Source organism: Talpa europaea (genome assembly GCF_964194135.1).
Source record: "Talpa europaea genome assembly, chromosome: 1".
Lineage (NCBI taxonomy): Eukaryota > Metazoa > Chordata > Mammalia > Eulipotyphla > Talpidae > Talpa > Talpa europaea.
Window position 1 is genome coordinate 42,031,380 of NC_140073.1, and position 20,482 is coordinate 42,051,861.

Genomic DNA, 20,482 nt, shown 5'->3' on the forward strand with positions numbered 1-20,482 from the left:
TTTCCTACCTCCTTAGAGAACTTCTATTATTCTATACTAAGTCTTCTTTTTCCTCTTATTTGTCTGTTATATATCTCACCTAGCATAATTGCTTCAGTTCCCATGTTTGTGTGTGACTCTAACATCTGTGTTGCTGGCTTACATACCTACTCTGAGCTCCAGAACAATGGTTCACAAGACAGTTCCTTAACATGAATATACTTAGCACAAAGTTCATCACAGTAATCTCAGATCTGCTTTTCCTCTGCTATCCTTGTTCTCTGTGAATGGGATTATTCCACCCAACTGTCCAAGTAGAAACTTGGAGTCGTTCTTGACTCAACTTTTTGCTCTACCAGATGTGATCACAATGTCGAGTCTATACTCTCTCCTCTGTAACTGTCTGGCCTGTCAGTTTCTCTTCATTTCCTTGTTACTGGCCTGGTCTAGTGAAGATTCCTTTCTATCACTCTCCTAGAATCCCTTAAATAGCCTCCTATCTGGCTTCCTTGCTTCTATTCTTGCCCCTCTAACCCATCTTCCAGTTTGATGTAAGAGTAGTCATTCTGAAAAGCATATCTGATCCTTTTTCTCTCCATTTAAAAATCTTTCAGTTGCTTTCCCCAGTCTTCAGGATAACATCCAAGTACTTTATCATGTCTTCCAAGGGCCTTTGTAACCTGATCTTGCCTGGCTTTCCCGCTTCATTTCCTCCACTTCTTCCTCAAATACTAAATCCCAGCTGTACCAAATTACTTACTTGGAATTTCTCAACTACTTCATACTGTTCCCTAATTCTGTGCATTTATACCTGCAGATCTTGCTGTCTGAAAAGCCCTCCCAGCTGACTTCACTCCCCCATGCTTGGATACCTACTCATTCTGCAAGATTCAGCCCTTAGCATTGTCTTTCCTCTGAAAAGTTCCTCTCTGACTTTCTTTCATGGTACTCCAGTGTGCCGCGTGCACACTACTTTCATAGCACCTGTCTTCTATGTTGTACTTATTTTATGATCTGTCCTTGCAGTTGGCCTGTTGGGTCCTTGAGGAATCACCTCTGTATTCTCTCACCATACAGTACTTTGAATGGAGGAATATTCTTGCTGAATTTATTTGATAAAATATTTTTGAGTGCTTCTTATGTAGAAGGGAGACCCTCTCCGAGGTACTGTGATGAATTTTGCAGGTTCTTTCCTCTGGAAGGCAATATCTCAGTCTCCTTTATAGTCTGTATCCTGTCTGTCCCCGAATGTCTGATCTCACCCTCCTTTCCATCTACATGTACACTGAGTCACTCCATCCATTTCCTTAGCTTTAATTGCCAACAACTCCCAAATCTGTTCTCCCAGCTCCAGATGCTCCCAGGCAGCTCAAACTCATACATAGAAAATGGAACTATTTTCCTTTTTTTTTCTTACTCCCTTATTTCCTTTTCTTACCCCTTTTGGGGAGAAAAGGGAAGGATAATTTTAGGAAAGCTTGAGACTGTTTTAAGGAAAAGCAGTAAGAAATTAAGTCAGAACAATGGCATTAAGCTTCGGGTGACATTCCTAGGTACAGCTTTCTCAGCGTGAGGAGCAGGGTAATTTTAGTGCTGATTCCCATGCTGGGCTCCACAGTGGTGTGCCAAGGTCTATGTGAAGCCACAGTGTAAACAAGATTTATCTTCCTAGAGCATTAATTTTCATAGACGTGTGTGTATGTGTGTGTGTGTGTGTGTATGATGTACAATCTTTAGTAAAAAATAAAACCACTTTATATTAAGGAGATATTGTGAAACAGAATGCAATGTAAACAGAAAATATTAACTTCTTACTGAAAATATAAACACAATAACCATTTCTATTTTTTTTAAGATTTATTTATTTATACATACAAGAACTGGGGTACAGGCCAGAGGTCTGGGGGGGGGGGTGAGAGGATTCACTAGAGTCGGAGTGGGGAACAGAACAGGCGGATTGACTGAAGTACACTGCTGAGGGGAGCAGCGGGTGAGGCAGGAGAGGTCTGTTGTGCCACGTGGGTAGCTCCCTGGCTGGGGATTGAACTCTTGCTACAGTGGTTGCGGCGAGCTTCATAGGTTGTGTCTTAACCCCTTGTGCCACCAGGAAGGGACCCCCCATTTCTCTTCTTACGGCATCTCAAATTTAAGTGAGGAAGAAAGGCTGAAGGGTACAGAAGTTACACAATAGTGAACTTGGGCAGTCAGTTTTGCAGGAGCTTCTCAGATGAAGTATCAATAGAAGGAAACCAGGGAAGGCAGGAGTTAGTGCACCCTTACTGCAGAGCTAGGGTAAAGAACTTCACACAAGGAATTGATTTAGTTAGTAGACATTTGTGGATATGTCTCTAGGTGGTGCAAGAATGAATTACATTATATTCCCTGGTCTCAAGGAGTTCACTCTGGGAAAGGATGCGAACCAAGTTGATTATGCCATTACTACAATGAAGAATATATAGTGTGAAATTGGACATGGGTAAAATGCCTAGGTTTTCTTGGGAAATTCTGTGATTACTTCTCAAGTTATCATTTCAAATTTTGGGTTAAGTCTTAGAAGATGTACAGGTACTTTTTTGGTCTGTAGGCTGGTTAGAAATATTTCAGGAAATTGCAACATGAAATGTGTGGAAAATGCGTCAGACACATGCTTACATTCTTGACAGTCAGGAACACTTACGTCCCTGGAGAAGGAGTCGTGCATTTCTTCTTTAGCTTTGGCATACTCAGCAGTGTTGCTGAGCGCTGTCCCTGTACCATGGCTACTATTTTGTAAAGCCAGAATTCAGTGTCTTAGACGAGTAGCTTACACCACCTCATGTAATAAACGTAGGTTGAGTAGGATAATGTGATAATCTCCTTTGATAGGACTGTAACTGCATACAGGAAGAGAAGTGAGCCAGCTCTGTTTGGAGGGTGATGTGGTTTGGAGGTCTCACTAAAGTGACTTCTGAGTAGAGATCTGAATATCACGTAGGCAAACCAAGGCAATGGTGAGTCACTGTAATGCTGATTGAGATCAGAATTTTTCAAAGTGCAAGTTGTGATTCATTGTTAAATTGTAAAATCAAGTGAATTAGGAGCACCACTAAAAAAAAAAATAGCAAATTAGAACAGAAAATGTTATGTGCCTTATGTAGTAAAATGTTTTATAGTACATGGATATAATTTAATTATATTATACATGGATATAATATGTTCTGATGTAAAAGTGTTTTGATCTGTAGGTCATAATTTTTTTTTTTTTTTGAGAAACACTAATCTATAAAGATTCAACAGGAGCAACTAATTTGGGTAATTATTAAGAAGCCAGGGTTAAATGGAAATAATCACTAAAGGTTATTACTATGAAGTTTAGTTGCTCTGACCTGCTATTTTGTGTCATCTTCAGCCTAAAGCCAGTTTCCCACTGGCATTAAGAATAACATACCTTTTTTTAAAATTAATTAATTTATTTATACAAGCACTGGGTACAGTCAGAAGCGCGGGAGGGTGAGAGAATTCACCAGAGCCAGAGAGGGGAGCAGAGCAGGCAGAAGGACTGAAGTACACTGCTGAGGGGAGCAGCGGGTGGCAGGAGAGGTCTGCCTGCCATGTGGGACCCTCCTCCGGTGGCCAGGGAGCAGCCGGGGATCGAACCGGTGCTGCAGAGGCTGTGGGCAGCTTCGCAACCAGCGCTCAACCACTGTGCCACTGGGGAGGCCCTACCATACCTCTGTTGAGCACAGTAGAGTCTGGATTCTCACTGGCTGGTATTAGTTCAGGTCTGTCCATCCCTGAGCCCAACAATACTAAGGGGATGGAAATATTATTATTGCCTTAATCAGGGATGGGTGTTTGGGAACCAACACAGTTGGGAGCTCTAACGCCCTGTTGTAAATTCAGTGGATTATGAAAATAATGTAGTGGAGCTTAGCTTTACAGAGAAATGAATTTAACTGTGTGGATGGTGAGAGAAGTCACTCAGGAGATGCCAACAGTGTGTGTAACAAGTTAGGTAGGTAGAAGGTGGCAGGTTCTCTGGGTGAGACTGCATGAATGAAATGTGTTAAGGGGAATGATGGGAAAGGTTGTTTCTGCTCATCTCTGTATCCCTAATATCAGGGTCTGACATGGCAAACATATGCTGGTTACTAGCAGATGCTTAATACTTAGAAACTGTTGAAAGTCTCAAAGGGACATACATTTCTGGGGACTAAACGGAAAAGTTATGGAATTCAGCCATAATCCTGTTACCAATATTTAAAGATGTGGTTTAAGGAAAATTAAAAAAAAATATGTATTTTTTATTTATTTTTAAAGATTTATTTACTTATACAAGAACTGGGCTACAGGCCAGATGTGCGGGAGGGTGAGAGGATTCACCAGACAGAGCAGGGAACAGAAAAGGCAGATGGACAAAATACACTGCTGAGGGGAGCAGCGGGCGCGACAGGAGAGGTCTGCAGCCCCATGTGGGATCCTCACTGGCCGGCCGGAATCGAACTGGAGCTGCAGAGGCTACAGCTTCACAGTGCTGTGCTCAGCTGCCTGCGCCACCAGCGGAGGCCCAAAATATGTATTTTTTAAAGATTTATTTATGCATACAAGTGCTGGGGTGCAGACTAGAGGTGTGGGGGCAGGGGTGAGAGGATTCACCAAAGTGGGGAGCAGAACAGGCAGATTGATTGAAACATATCGCCAAGGGTAGTGATGGGTAAGTCAGGAGAGGTCTGCTGTGCCATGTGGGTTAGCTCCCTGGCAAGGGATCAAACTCTTGCTGCAGTGGCTGCCCATAGCTTCATAGTGCCGAGACTTAACCCCTTGTGCCACCAAGGAGGCCCAGAAAATACTTTTCTTTAGATTTCAGGGATGACTGCAAAATATCTACCTGTGGTGAATATTCATGCCTAGACAGAAGGGTGTAAATTTTTTGCAAGATGCACTTACAGTTGCAGGTTTATTCATTTATTCAATAAATGTTTTGCATATCTCACTCACAATAGTTAGAAAGAGCTTCCTGGCAACAGCATGGAAAAACGAATTGAGATGGGGAACTCTATTGGGAACAGATGTTTTAGAGGCGAGCAGCTGCAGTGAGAGACCAGACTAGCCTTGTCAGTGGTGCCTGTATCTGCCAGACCACTGACCCCTCCATTCTCATCCTTATCTAGAAAGTAGATGGATTTGGTGGGCCAAGTACAAGCTGAAGGTCCAGCCTAAGGTAAAATCTCTTATATGGTGATAGATCATCCAGGCCCTGCTCTCAAGTGTGCAGGTCAGGGACAGCTTCAAGTCTTCCAGACTGATGCCTGGCTGGGCCAAGTCTGGTTTCACAGTAATGAACATGTATAAATGATCTTCCTCCTTCTCATATGCCTTAGCCATTCTGAAGCCGGATTTCCCTTTTCTGAGTTCCCAGAGAGGCCCAGATTTGACAATAAAAAATTTCCAGGAAATTCCCATCAGTTTTAACTTCCTAGTACTCCTCCCACCTCAACAGCTACGGAAGGAGCTTATCCTGGAGTCCAACATCCTCTGTTGAATGCTTCTACTCCCTTGGCTAGAATGGTATAACCTGAATTCTCAGGTCCTCTCCTTTGAGGTTCATTGTGGGCTTGAGTGGGGGGCACATGAGGATCACATGTGACCCTGTCTAAAAACAGAATTGTTCTAGTGTTTCTGAGGGCTCCCAGGATACCAGATAATTATGAAAAGTTCACTTCTAGATATTCACCCTCAACCTGTGCCAGTAAGTAATCTTTCTCTAGATGTCAAAATTCAGTCAACTTTGGGGGGGTAATGCGGAGTACACACACAAAAACATAGACATACTGGCACTAATTTACTTTTCTAGGTAGGCTGAGCATTTGGATAGTCCTTTTTCTCCAGAAATCCCCAGGGAGAAAAAAAAAAAAAATCAGCTTTTTTTTTTTAATACAAGGAACTTTATCTATGGTGACAAGAGAGGGTCATCTGGCTTCCAAGAGGGTTCTGGGCATTAAGGTTGCCCATTTTACAAGTCTATCTCCATTTCTTCTTAGAGATAAAAGAGCTTCAAAGGCCTGTTGTGACCATCAATACTGATGAGAAGGCCATGAACCTGCCTCCAGTTAAATCCTTGGTGTCTGAGTCGTGTGGGAGCGGTGGCTGCAAGCTTCCTGGTCCTGCCGCAGCCCCAGCAGCAGCTGGTTGAGGAGTGTAAGATTGCTGTCTCTGCGAGGCAGGGGCAGGGGCGGGAGGCAGTTCCCTTTATACTCGATGACTGCCATCTTGGCCCGATCCTGCGCAGGCCTATTTGGGATCTGCAGCATTCTCGTGTAGCCTCCTTTCTGACCTTGGTACCGGGGGGCCAGGACTTTAAACAGCTTCGGGATCAAATCTTTCTCCTGGAAGGGGAGAATTACCCAGGTGAGAGTAGAGATAAGCACCACTGCAGACAAACAACTTTCGACACTCACAAAAGTAGGATCCTCACCCGCATAGACCTCCCTAACCCTGAAAGTGGCAGAGTCAATGCAACACAGAGGGGTCGGTTCCAAGCAGTTGTGGAGATTCAGAATCACATGAAACAACTAATTTAAGACCCATGCGTCTAATTTAGTTCACCAGATTTGTCCTAGTGAATGCCTTCACTTCATTCTGCCCCCGGGGAGCAGAGATTAAGGAAGCCTTATGGGAAATACTCACCGTGAGCCAAAAGTCAGCCATGCGCATGGCCCGTTCATTGGTGTCCCCCAGCTTCCCATAGTCGATGAGCTGTGAGGACAGAGCACAACCGATCCACGCAACAAGAAACCAGACGCCAATTTTACTCCTTTAATATGAAACTGCAGCTCATTCATTCCACTAACAAAGCACATCTTTAATGCCACCCCCAAGCCCGCAGCCCTAACCACTTGGGACGCCGGAGGGCTGGGTTCAGCCCACAGTACCGGGGGATTCCCTCTGGGAGAAGGCATCAGGCGGGCCCCTCTCCTTCCCCAAGTCGGGGGACCCCGCCCCGCAGGCCGGGCCGCGAGGAAGAGGGGGGGCCCCTCCCTGCGCGGGCGCAGCCCTTCACCTTCTCGGCGTAGCCCCTCATCTCGTCCACGCGCGCCCAGGGCGCCTCGATGCGCTCGTGCCGCACCAGTCCCGTAAGTAAGTTGCGCAACAGGTGGATGCGGGACTCGGGGCCGAGGCCCATGCGGCGGAAGACGCGGCCATGGGAGACGGCGGCGGCGACCGACAGCCGCATGGCGCCCGCCTCGCCCTCCCCTAGGAGCCGGAACTGGAAGCTCCAGGGCAGCCTGCGCGGAGGGGCGGGATTTGCGGGGACGCACGCGCGCACCCGCTGCGTGGTGGACGTGTTTGCGCATGAGCATCAGAGCCTGCCTCGTTGGCAGAGCGGAGGGAGGAGAAGGGGCGTTGCCCTCTTGAAGGCGGCGAGCCGCGCCGGCTTCAGGCATTTCCCTGACGCGAGGAAACGCGCCCTCTAGTGTGGGACGCGCGGGACTGCGGGCGCTTCTGTGCTGCGTCAGACCTGGGGCGGCCGGCCGAAACGGGACGCCCCGCCGCGGGGCATGCTGGGAAAGCGAGTCTCCGCTCACAGGGCGCCGGGAGGGGCCGGTCCCGCGGCTGCCGGCCCCGCCCCGCCCCGCCCCGCCCCGCCCGCGATGAACCCGCCTGACTCTGAGCGCGACGTTTAAAAACAAATTATTTTCTGTTATGACGGGGAGAGGAATAACTTATGCTCAGTAAAGAAAGGTGGGTAGTGAAAAATTTCTTTTAAGTACATGTAATCATTACAGTTAAAGAAAAATAACAGCACTTGGAGGAAAAGTAATGGATTAATACTTTTAATTACATCTGCGTTTTTTAAAATTTTATTTTATCTATTTTTTACATCATTTTTCATTTTTGCACAATGTATGCATTTTCATCTTGGTTATATAATCCCCATGCAATTCCCACCACCCCCCTTATTTTGACCCCCCCCTCTGGTTTATAGTTGCTTGTTGATTTCGATTTTTACTTTATTATAATTAGCCTTTTTCCTGGTCCCTTATTCAGGTTTTCTAAATTCCTGCTATGAGTGAGACCATCCCGTATTTTTCTTTTTCTTTCTGGCTTGTTTCGCTGAGCATGAGCCCTTCCAGCTCCATCCATGTTGCTGCAAATTGCATGAGTTTATGAGTTTATCTTTTTTGATTGCTGAGTAATATTAAATTGCATATATATATACCACATCTTCTTGATCCAGTCATCTATTTTTGGGCATTTGGGTTGTTAACATAGCTTAACTATTGTAAATAGCGCTGCAGGCTTTTTTTTAAGGGAGAAAACATACCGATGCATTTATATATTCACGTATTTTTCTGTTTTTGGGCTTCAGTGTCTGTAGATTTGTAGAGACTTTGTAAAAATTGCTTCTTGTTATGGGTTGTATTTTGTCACCCTGAAAAACAGGGTAAGTTAATTACTAATTATTGTGGTATCATTACTGAGGTTAAAAACTAAGCCCCCACTCCTTGCCTAGCAGGCAAGTTTGGGAGACTTGAATTGGTAAGGTTGATATGGGAACCTGGCCTTAAGACCCTTCATCTTGACCATGAATGCCCAAGCAGGATCAGGACACATTCTGTTTCAAAGGTCAACGGCTATGACCAGACATCCCTGCAGATAACAGGTTATAAATGAGAGCCTCAAGCCCATCTTGGGGTGTAGACACCTCCCATCTTGCCCCCTGCTCTCTTGCAGGAAATTTCAATGATTCTGCCTTTTCTGTTCTCCACTTTGTCTCTGGTGAATTCTTTCACACATGCCTAGCCCCTCTCCCCCCAGCCCCCCACCAGCCTCCCACCATCAATATTATACTGCTATAATATTTGATACACAGTATACTTAAATTTGTCACTTTATCTTTTTTATAAGTGACCAGAGAATGCAGAGTTTTATATAAATTATACTTCACAGTGAATTCCAGAAGTTACAGTATTGTTCATGCCTTGTTTCTTTGTGATCAGTTCTTACAGCTTTCAGTTATCTGCACTATTAAAAATTTCACCAAGACATCCTCACCAGAAAATTCATCATGAATTTCTATTGGCAAAAACTGTTTCTGTTGGTGAAGATTTCTTTCTTAGCACAAGTCCGAGAAAGTGAACATTGACACTGATATTATTTGATCCAGTGCTTTTAAAGGATTGCCCTTTAAAAGGATTGACCTGATCTGACCATACAACTAACATTGTTTACTTTAATTTACTTTTTTAAAAACATGAGGGTTGGAATCACAAAATACACCTGAATGGAGCTTTGAAGATCTAAATTCTTATGAATTTCCTATGAAAATAATACACATGGTAGTATTTGTGTAACTGATACTCCAAGTTAATTTCCATGTAGAATAAAATATTTTTTAGTGGATTAGTTTTAAAAAGTGGAATTTGAGGCATATCGATATGTTTTATTATTATACTCAACAATAACCATAGCGATTGTTTAGAATATATACCAACACACAAAAGTCTTTTAAATATTTTTAATCTTTTGGTGTACAACAAAAATTGTTTTGCAAGGTGATAAATATCTGATTGGCTTTTAATTTTATTATTATATTAATATCCTTTACAGACATTTACTCCTTATGTTTGCATGGGGACAGGCTGCTTCCATCACCCGATCCTTGATACTCACTCACTGGCCCGGAGTGTCCAGCTGAGCCCCTAGAGAGGATACTCAGATGGATCTGGGTATCCTGGCTGAGCCAGGACTTGGAGTAACTGATGAAATTTCATATTTAGTACTTGAGAAGGTATTAGTCAATAGTTTTTAGTCTGGCAGAAATGAGAAAAGTGGTCCCTAGCAATGTTCTGGAGTTTACCTGTAGGAAAATTTTGTATATACAATTTCATAGATTTGGGAGAAGGGAGTTGGGTCCACACTGCTACAGAGATCCCTGAGTGATGTTGTAATAGAACAAAAGTATTCCTTTGGTCTTCATCCAGAATTCCTGGCAGAGAGCTCCTAAAACCCCTGGAAGTGCTCTTTGAACCAATCTTATGATTAGAGGGTTGGAACTTTCAGCCTGGAGGGTGGTAATGGTGGAGGAGAGCGTGGGGAAGATGAAGTGGTAGTGGTTTGTCTCTTCCAGAGATAGGAATGGTTGAAGGTTGACACAGTCACCAATGACCAATGATTTAATCACTCATGCCTACATAATGAAGCCTCCACAAAACCCCTAATGATCTGGGAGGGACTGAATTAAAACAGCCTGTCTTTGGTATCAGATACAATTGTGATCATATGAAGCCCAGATAAATGAGTTTTCACATTAAGAATCACTAAGATATTGAAGGTAATAGTAAAGCAAACATTTCAAACGGAAATAAGAAACCTTGGAAGCAGCAAATTAAGTCACTGATCTATATGCAGTAAAGGCGAGGTGGTCCAGCGTTGTAGAGGGACAAGGAGTTTGGATGGAAATCAGCAGAACCCTCTGTGATGATGTTTCCCTCTGGAAACGATGTTTTGAACTTGGCTTACTCTCTTCATGCGGTGTTCTTTCCCCTTCCCCCTTCATTTCCTTGTATTATTAGTGAGAACTGCCTGCTGCTGAGATTACAAGGTCTTTCAAGGTCAGAGACGGGCTCTGACTCATACATTCTCCTTTTTTCTCTCCTCCACCTCCAGCCTAGAGTTGTGCTTTTCTTTCTTTTCTAAAATGTTTTTCAACACAAGTTTGTAAAAAAGGGAACTTTGATTTCTTTGAGTCTGAATGCCTGGATGATTTTACCTTTATTTAGAAAGATTGTTTATCCTCCCCTTCCCTTTCATTTGATAGCTCTTTATTGAGAATTTACTATGTGACTAGGTACATTGCTTGTTGACTGATTTTCATCATGCCTCAACACCGTATCTTTCACTAATTGTGACTCTGCATGGTATATCCCATTCTCTGTGACCTCTCAATACTGAGTTTAAATTATTAAAGGGATTTCTTTAACTCACTTCTTCCTGTGAGCAGGAACTCAGACATGCCAGTAACTGTACTATAGTGAAGTGTCTACTTGCTATTGCTTTGAGTCCTTTCATTCATCCTAGTTGACATATTCATTCACTTCTGGGAATCATTTCTTCCTATTTTTCTCTACTTACTTCTTTTAGGAACTCTTCTACCAGATAAAATTTAGATAATTAGAGCATTAGAGAAGAAAATAGCTATACATTGGATCCATTTGATAGGTCATTTGCTAATTTTCTAGTTCAAGTGTTTTGATCTTTTTTATTTCTTTTGGAAATGACTGACAAAACCTATTTTAAAGTAATTTTTTTAAAATGTGCAAAATATAAAGGATTACAAAGGAAAATAATGATATTGGGACACATAGTATATTTTAAAAGCTCATATTTGCTTACTTTGTAAGATGTACTTTCAAATTAAAATATCAATTAACAAGATTTAATAGGCTTTAGAAGAACTGTATTTTATAAAGTAATGATGAACAACAATGGTATTTACAACAACTGTAATGTGATGCAAAAATATCTGTGATTTCTACTAAGACTTCTGTAGTTTGCTGCCTACACACAGATTGAAGAAAATGCTGCATTTCAGTAACAGATCAGTGAAAATAGTTACTTTTTTTCCCCATTCAGTTTCATGGGCCCCTTGAGTATCTGTAACCTTCAAGTTAACACTCCCTGATGTATTGTGCAGGTGAGGAACTGAGCAACACTTCTGTGGAAAAAAAGTGAAAGGAACTCTTCTTGGAAAGAGAACTACATTTGAATTCTAGTGTAGCTTAGTAATGAGTATCAAGTCAGACCCTGTACTCCACACCCGGTTTCTCTGATTATTCTCTCTCTCTAGACTTATGTAGATAAACTTTGTATGTTCCAAGCACTGGACTAGGTATTAGAGATTCATACTATAACTGTCCTTTACAAGAGATATAATCTAGTTAGGATTTAAACATTGAACAAACACACAGAAGAGTTTTTACATTGCTTGTAAAGGTATAAAATATGATTTCGAGGGAATAAGTAATGGAAGAAATTCAAACTAGTTTGTGAGGTCAGGAAAAGCTTGTCTAAGAATGTGATATCTGACCTAGGACCTGAAGAATAACAGCGGAAAGATGGGAGTAGTTGTTTGAGAAGGTGGCATTTTCCCTGCCCCCACTTACATGCAGCCACCTTGGAATACCAGTCGCAGTGTTCCATGAACTGAATTTCCTGTTTGGGAGAGCTACTAGGAACTATGGGTGGACCTTAGCAGCCCCTGACTATAAGTAAAGTGGGCTTGGAGTTCTTGCTTCTCCAACTTTGACTTGTATCCAGGGACTTGCGGGGACTTGGAAGGAGACATGTGGAGAATGAAACATGTTGAAACACTTGGAAGAGATGCGTGTGAGACATAGGGGGAAACTGACATGTGTGGTACGTATTATCTTGATTTGTATTTTTGCATCTCTCCTCCTGTCACAGACTTGCCTGACCCCTTTTGCCTTCTTTTGTGGTTCCCTGCCAGACATCAGACTTAGACTTGTGGCAAGCTTTTGTACCACAGTGGCCCCGCTGTGGAGTGACCCTGTTTGACTAGGCATTTGCCCATAAGGAGATGGGTAATTTTGGGAGAGGGGTAATTTTTGGAAATGAAACAGTGCTATACAGGTCTGTAGTGGGTCAAAGGATAGTGCCAAGGTAGAAGACAAGTAACCTCTGTGGACTCTCACCTACAGACAATTGCAAGATCACTCAGGGTCAAGAAACAACAATGGGGTTTATTTAACAAATGGGGGAAACAAAGAGTTTCTAAGGCTACAAGTGGCTGGCTATCTCACCCCAGATAGTGTCTAGTGTCCAGAACAAAAACAAAAAAGGCCGCTCATTCAAGATGGTGCTGTCCCATCAATGAGGGCCTGGATCTTGTAGCACACCAGCAAGCAGCAGGCCAGGATCCAACTCAAGGTGGCAACCGGAGGTGTTCAAGGTGGGGTTGCTGAGATGACACTGTAGTAACCCACAACAACAGTCTGAAGGTTGGGCTGGACAGCACCAGATGCCAGACTGAGCAATGCCAAATGCAACAGCACCAGGAGGTGGTGCTAGATAAGTGGAAACAGTGGGCAGCTCTTAAAGGTGGCTGGACACAGAGTGCTGGTCACCAGGCAGCCATGCTGGTCTACATTGGTTAGTAGTGCCAGTCAGTACCAGTTACCAGGAGATGGTTTCAGAGACATCAGTGTTACAGCTCCTTGGGCAGCTGGGATGGGGAAACTTTAACTGCTGCTGCTGCCCAGGCAGACACCCCCTGGGAACCCCATCGCTCATATCTGACTGGGATGGGACTGCCTGTAGGTGCTGTGCTCCAAGGTGGTGGGGTGCCAGCAAAGCCAGCATACCAAGCTGCTTGAACAGCAGGTCTGCTGTGACACAGGCACAGTCCCTTAAACTCAGAATTACTGGCTTCAAATGTCAACAGAGCAGTTTGAGAAATTTATCATAATTTTCCTGTTAAAGCTCTTTACCACCATCTGGTGGTAAGAGAAGGACCTGAACTTCAGAAGGATGTCTGGTGATGGAACTCAGAGATAAGACGGGAGGCCCCAAGCAGGATGTGTATAGTGAGAATGGGAATCAGGGCAGGAGCAAGGGATTTCCTTGGTTTGAGGAATGGTTGAGAGGATCTGTGATGCTTTTACCAAAGCCAGTAGTTGCTTGCAAGGCTACCATTCTGTATCCCTACATTAAGATTCCCATTTTGCAGTTTCATTGTGACTCCAGAGACCCGTAATAACTATGCACTGAAGCAAGAAAAGCTTTTAGTAAACTTCATATATTTAACATGACAGAGAGCTGGGGGAGGGGGATCGCATTTGCACACATAGGTGCCTCCCCAGTACATAGAATGATAAAGCTCTAGCTCTTCCAGTAATAATGCTAGCCCAGAGCACGTGGGACTTAGACTGGACGCCTTGTTTTGACTCAGTTGCACTCTTTACCCCCCCCCCCCAAGCAATGCGTTTGCGAGGTCCAGGTTTTTTATTTGACCTTACTTCCTTACCCCTGTAACCAAGTGCTGTGGAAAAATACCTATTCTTGCTCTGCTCATTAGTTTTCTTTCTTTTTTTCACCTTCTAAATATCTGTTTTCTAATCATCACTAATGAGTTGCCCATCTGGAGCTTTGTCTCACAACGCTCTCCACTGCTCTCAACAGGGCTGTGGGCGCCTGCTCACTGTCTTGCTTGCTGGTCACTTCTGGCAAGTCTCCATTTTTTCTTGCTTTGAATGGATGCAGCCTTTATTTCCTCAAGCACTGTTTTGTTATTCTCTAAAACCCCATTGTTCAAATCCATTTAGATGTCACAGTCTTTACCAAGGCCTTAAAGGAGTCACAGAATGGTTTCTCCAGAAGCGGATGCTAAGACAGTGTGAGATGCAAGCTGCTTATTAGGGATAAACCCTCATGAAAGAAAGGGGGCAGAAGCAGATTTAGCAGAGGAGGGAGTTGAACTGTGATGCAGGACCCACAAACCTTTCTCCAGCAGGTGGGTGAGTTCTGGATCATGTGTAACCCATCAGAGCTTCATGTGTCAGCCTGTGATGGCCAGGTCTTTTTATTATTTTCACTCACTGGCTGGATGCACTGGATACAGGCTCACTCAGGAGGGGAAGAGGCTGTGCAGTTGAGGCAGATTTGAAGAACCTGAGAACTGAAGACTGGCTGCTCAGCTTCACTTCTCTAAGCTGGGCAACAAACACTTCCTTAGAAGGGGATGGGGTGGCACATTTCTGTTTGCCACAGAGAAACTGATGGGAATCACATTGTAAACTATAAGATAAAGTGATTGTTCCCATAGTTCAGAGGGAAAACACCGAAGATAATTTAACTGTCAGGGAGGTTCTTGCCAGGAGAAAGTGCTCTGATTCATACTAAAATAGTCTAGGTTAATTAAACTGCAAGCAGGCAGGAAAAAGCTGTATCACATTTTGTTTTAATAACCCTGGGGAGTTACCTGGTTTCCTGCTTTAAATCATAACTGACAGGGGGAGTTACCTTGCATTCTCCTTTAAACAGATGGTCTGTGTCACAGCTGGCAGGAATTGCTTAACACATTGTTTTGACATCCTTAATACACAGCACCAGATGAACTAATGGCTGCTTTTGACATTTGGTGCCCCATCCTAGTACCACCTCTAGACAAAAGTTCCCATATATCTTGGTAAAGGTTGATGTTTTAGCAGCTAATTACTGTATCATACCGCGCGAGGGGCGGTGGCTGTGGGCCCACACATGCAGTTAGCAAAGGCTCTGACTAAGAAGTGACCGGAGTCTTGCTAGGCTAGAATACACACCCGAAGGGGGACACTTCAGATGCCAGTGAGGCATATGAAGAAGCCTAGCTATTCTGTGCATGCCCCAATATAGCCTGCCCCTGAGTATATCATGAGGTTACCTCCTCTGTCCCTCCTGGAGGCTGACCTCATGAAACCTGTTTACAGCTCCCCTCTGGGAGTCAGCCCAGAAACTTTCCTTTCCGGGGTTGTCTTCCTCATAAACTAGTCTAATAAATCTTGCTTGATGCTGTATGTCTTGCCTTCTTGTTAAATTCTTTTATCAGGAGTCAGAAACTGTGAAGGGGACCCAAGGTCTATGACAGTAACATTTCCAACTTGGAATAAATGTAAGTTCCTTAGGTTGCATAGAAATTATAGTGATGCTGTGTGCTACTAGGGAGTTGTTGCTGTGTAGAATCTTCTATTTGATGTAGTGCCACTTGTTTATTTTTGCTTTTGTTTCTTTTGCCATTGTATTTGAGCCTCCAAAGACATTTCTGAATCCAATGTCTCTAAGCATTTGACCTAGGTTGTTTTTTTTTTCCTATGTAATTTATGGTTTTAGATCTTACATCCAAGCTTTTAGTCCATTTTGAGTTAATTTTTGTGTATGGTGTGAGATAGTTGTTAAGTTTTGATAGGGGCTAAGGAGGGGAGATGGGGTCGAACACATATGGAGGAATGCTGGGAACCAGTTTTGTCAGGAGACCAGATAGCATATAGGACATGCTTGAGACCAGCTGTCCAGGAGGGTGATAAGGAGCTTCGGGGTCTGGACATCACGAGCTCCTGGCAGAGATGAAAACCTGCTGACTGCTGAACAGCTGTCCAGTTCACTAGAAAAGCCTGCTAGAAATGAAATGTTAAGGCCGTTTCTTTAGGGTGAACCCCTGTTTTCCATATTGCCGGCTGTCTGATTAAAGCGCAGATTAAAGATTCAATTTCTGTCTGTGCTTTATTGGCCTTTGGTGGCGACAGGCAGCCCAAGTTCTGGACTTCTGGCTTCAGTTTCATTCTTTTGCATGTGGCTGTTCAGTTTTCTCAGCACTGTTTGTTGAAGAGATTTTCCTTTTTTCATTGTATCCTCTTGACACCATTGTCCTAAATTAACTGTCCATGTAGGTGTGGGTTTATTTCTGGGCTCTAAACTCTATTCCATTGATTCTGTGTCTATTTTTATTCCAATACCAAACTGTTTTGATTGCTATAACTTTAGAAGTCTGGGAGCTCTAGAGATAATCTCTTTTTCTCCTTTTTATGTTAGAATAGCTTGGTTATTTGGGGTCTTTTGTGCTTCCACATAAATTTCAATAATGTTCCTTTAAAAAATGTCACTGAAACTTCGATATGGATTGCATGGAAGCTGTATGTTGCTTTGGGTAGGATAGCCATTTTAACAATGCTTGTTCTTCCAATCCATGAACATGGACTATCTTTCCATGTCTTTGGGGCTTCGTTCATTTCTTTTAATAATCTCGCCATAGTTACCCTGGTGCAGGCTTTCCCCATTTTTATTTGGTTTATTTCTAAGTGCTTAATTCTTTTTGATGTGATTGTGAATAGTATTGTTTTCTTGATTTTTTGCCCTTCTAGCCTGTGACTTACATGTAGGAATGCAATGAGTTTTTTCTGTGTTGATTATGCAGCCTGCTACTTCACCATCCTCATCTGTTTCATTTTCTCTCTTCTGTTTGTTAATTTTATGCATGAGTTCATTAGTTTGTTTTTCTGAACTTTGTTGTGTCTCTTTGATTACCTTTTCTCAGTTCTTTTGTATCACTTTGACTTACCTTTCTGCCTTTCTTCTATCTCTTTGATTTTTTTCATTATACATTTTAATCACCCTATTTTATAGGGATATAATCTCCCATGTCTTTGTGGTTAGATTCTGGGGAGTTGTGTACTTCTGGGATGAGATGTCATATTCTCTTGATGTCTCAGGTTGCTATGCATTTTTTTTTGTCTAACCATTTTGCTACTTTTCCCTACTTTAAAAATCTGTAGTACTAAATTGGAGAATTGAACAACTTTAACATTCCCCTCAGTGGTGCTGTGTTCTAGTTGTTAATCATTTATAAATAACCTGTGATTCTATTTATATAAAATATTTCAAAATTTGCAAGATATTAATGGTTTGAGTGGTATTTTCTTAAATACCACTCCAGAGTTGATACATTTTGGTGCATGTTGACATTTTGATGGACTTTTATTAATCACTTTCACTTTCAATACCTAATTGAGTTACAGTTTACATACCATGAAGTTTACCTACCTAAAGCACACAATTCAGTGACTTTTAGTATATCTACAGGGTTGGGTCATCATCACCCTAATCTATTCTTTTGAAAATTTCCAAAATATTACCTCCAGAGCAAACGTGTAGTCATCAGCATTCATTCCTCCACTACTCCCACCTTCTCCTCCCAACCTTTGGCAACCGCTAATCTAACTTTGTCTCTAAAGATTGGCCTGTCTTGGCTTTTCATATGAATAGTGTCACTAATATATGTCCTTTGTGTCTAGGTTCTTTCACTTAGTGTGAGGTTTTGCAGTTTCATCTATGTCGTAGCATGTATCAGTAGTTTACTCCTTTTTTGTCAATATCACATTATATGAATCTACCATATTTTGTTAATCCATTCAATATTTGATGGAAATTTGCATTTTTTCACTTTGTAGCTGTTATGATTTATGCTATGAATATTTGTGGGTAAGTTTTTATGTGGATATTTATTTCATATCTCTTGGGTATTTTTGTAGGAGTGAAATTGCTAGGTCATAATGGTAGCTCTTTGTCTGACAACATTTTGAGAAACTGACAACTATTTTCCAAAGTAAACGTACCATTGTACATGCACACCAACATTTTATGAGGGCTACAATTTCTCTACAGCTTCAGCAACACTTGTTGCTACCTGCTCACTGTCCTTTGAATGCTATGGCACTCTGCTTTACTGCTGTTTCACTTATACATTTGAAGCTACAAGACATTAAATGGTTTAGATCATGACACAAAGAGATGAAAGACAGTCCATTCTCATGGATATGGAGAATAAAAATAGTCAAAATCATTATTCTACCAACAATGATATATAAACTTAATACAGTCTACACTAAAATGCCAATAATACTCTTCAAAGAATATTAAAAGTCTATTAAAAATAGTAAAATTTATGTGGAATCATAAAAAGACTCAGACTGGGGCAGATCACTGGACCTAGTGAACTGACTGTAAGCTTAGCCAGGACTCTGTCTATCACCTGCCCATCATTTATTGATAATGCTACTTTCTTTCTCTAGATGCCAGTGTCAACTCAAACCTTGTGTTTGGTAATTCTCTCAAGGTTTGGGTGCTTCGCCTTTTCCTTTGTACATTGTACATTTATCTGAGGAAATGGCTGTATATGATTTGGGGATCTATTATGGTACATATTTGCCACAATCCTACTGGCTCCCTAATACCAAGAACCCACTCATCTTTTCGCTCAGTAGGTTTTTAATAAAGGTTGTGAGTCTTTATTTGGGTGAGTACTCTTAGCCTCTGCTCTCTTATTTTTGCCCTTTTCTGTTTGTAGGTATTAAAGAGCATCATCATTGAGTGTCTTTTTGCCCCTGGTGGACAGCAGGTTCTTATAAGCATTTTTACAACTCCTAGTGGATTGTAACGACGACAGTGGGCACTGCTTGCGCCTGACCTCTGTTTAGAGCTCCATGTCCCCATAGGTGTTACTAAACCAGCTCCTACCATTGTTCCTGGCCTTCGGAAGACAGCTTCCACTGAATTCTCAGTGATGCTGGTATACTTCTCATTGGCACATTTCCAATCCTGGTGAGTAATGTGTCTTTTGTGCTTTCATATGAAATATAAGCATCTGCTGAGTTTTCTGGCCTTACATAATGTAACCATTCTGCCTTGCCCATCTCCCTGTCTCTAGTTTTTCACTTTATGATCTAAGAAACTTAAGTTTCTAGTTTGCTTGTTGTAGACTTTTGATTTCTTTAAGCTTCTAAGAACCTTCTTAGCAGTGAGTTTGTCAAATTCTGAGGTAATTGCCTAAGCATTAAATTTTATGTCCTAAGAAAGTATCCCCATGTTGGTGAATTTTTACACATAGAATTATGTTTTAACTGTCTTCATCAAGAACTTTAAGAAACAGACTATGCTTTCATGGCATCTAACTAGTTGTGACTTTGCTCTTTTCACCCTTATCAGGTCCAGCATGTCACTGGCTGTGTTCTTCTAATAATGGATCTGTAACTGCGAAAGGTTATAAAGTTAGCTCCCCAGGGAGGCACTTATTAATTTTCAGAGGAGAGGCTTCTGCCGTAACATTCCAGGCATGAGAAGTTCCATCGGACCTTTCTGTGGAGGGGTGGGCTTACATCGAAAGCTCTGAGGTTTCAGGGGGACCTATAGAGCTAAAATAGACCTGCCCTTTCAGGTATCTCTGAAGCTCTGTGACTGTCCAGAGTCCACCTCTTTAATGTGTTCTCTATACCACTGCAGAAGTTAAGGGACTCATTGCAAGTTACAAAATAGTCCCCCAGGTTCTTAAAACACAGCCTTTAATTATTTATTAACTACCCCTAGTTTCTCACTATTCCCCTACCCAGTGTTACCCTCATTTAGTAAACTTCCAACCGCTGATCAACATGGGTGTTTTGCATTGGACTATGTAATTGTAACTATTAAAAAAACCATCGTTTTAGTTAAAGATTTGATTCCTGGTGAGCTCTGTCTTCCTGGCTTGCAGAGATCGAGGGAGAGAGGGAGTACTGAGGGGGGATGGGCAGGGGGAGCAGGAGGGGGAAGAGGAGGGACAGGAGGAAGAGGAAGAGTTGTTGTTGTGGGGAGGGGGGATGGATATTCTGGTGTCTGTTCCCATAAGGGCACTTATCCCATCATGAAGGCCTTCACCATGAGCTCATCTCCCCTAATGATCTCCCAACACACTCTCTCAATCACCCCGGAATTAGGGCCTCAGCAAATGAATTTGATGGGAGGGGGACACAAACCTTTAGTCCTTAACATGCCCTGTCCTCTATTCTTTCTCATGTTTATATCCTGTTCTTCTGATTTCTTCTCTGACAATGAAATTTTACATCTCCATTTAACTAATTCACATTTTATTCTTGTGGTTTGATCTTGTCTTCGAATCTATCACCTTCCATTCCTACCCCTTAAGGGCCTGTGACTCATT

At 42.4% G+C, this 20,482-nt stretch overlaps 1 protein-coding gene across 1 annotated transcript; it reads right to left on the reverse strand.

The window, feature by feature from the left end:
* Window positions 1-6,068: 6,068 nt before the first annotated feature.
* MRPL17 (mitochondrial ribosomal protein L17) lies at window positions 6,069-7,192 on the reverse strand (the record flags this gene model as incomplete). Its single annotated transcript, XM_084242918.1, has 3 exons — window positions 6,069-6,344; window positions 6,646-6,714; window positions 7,019-7,192. 3 exons carry the CDS (start codon window positions 7,190-7,192, stop codon window positions 6,069-6,071), a joined length of 519 nt encoding a protein of 172 aa, XP_084099044.1.
* Window positions 7,193-20,482: the final 13,290 nt, after the last annotated feature.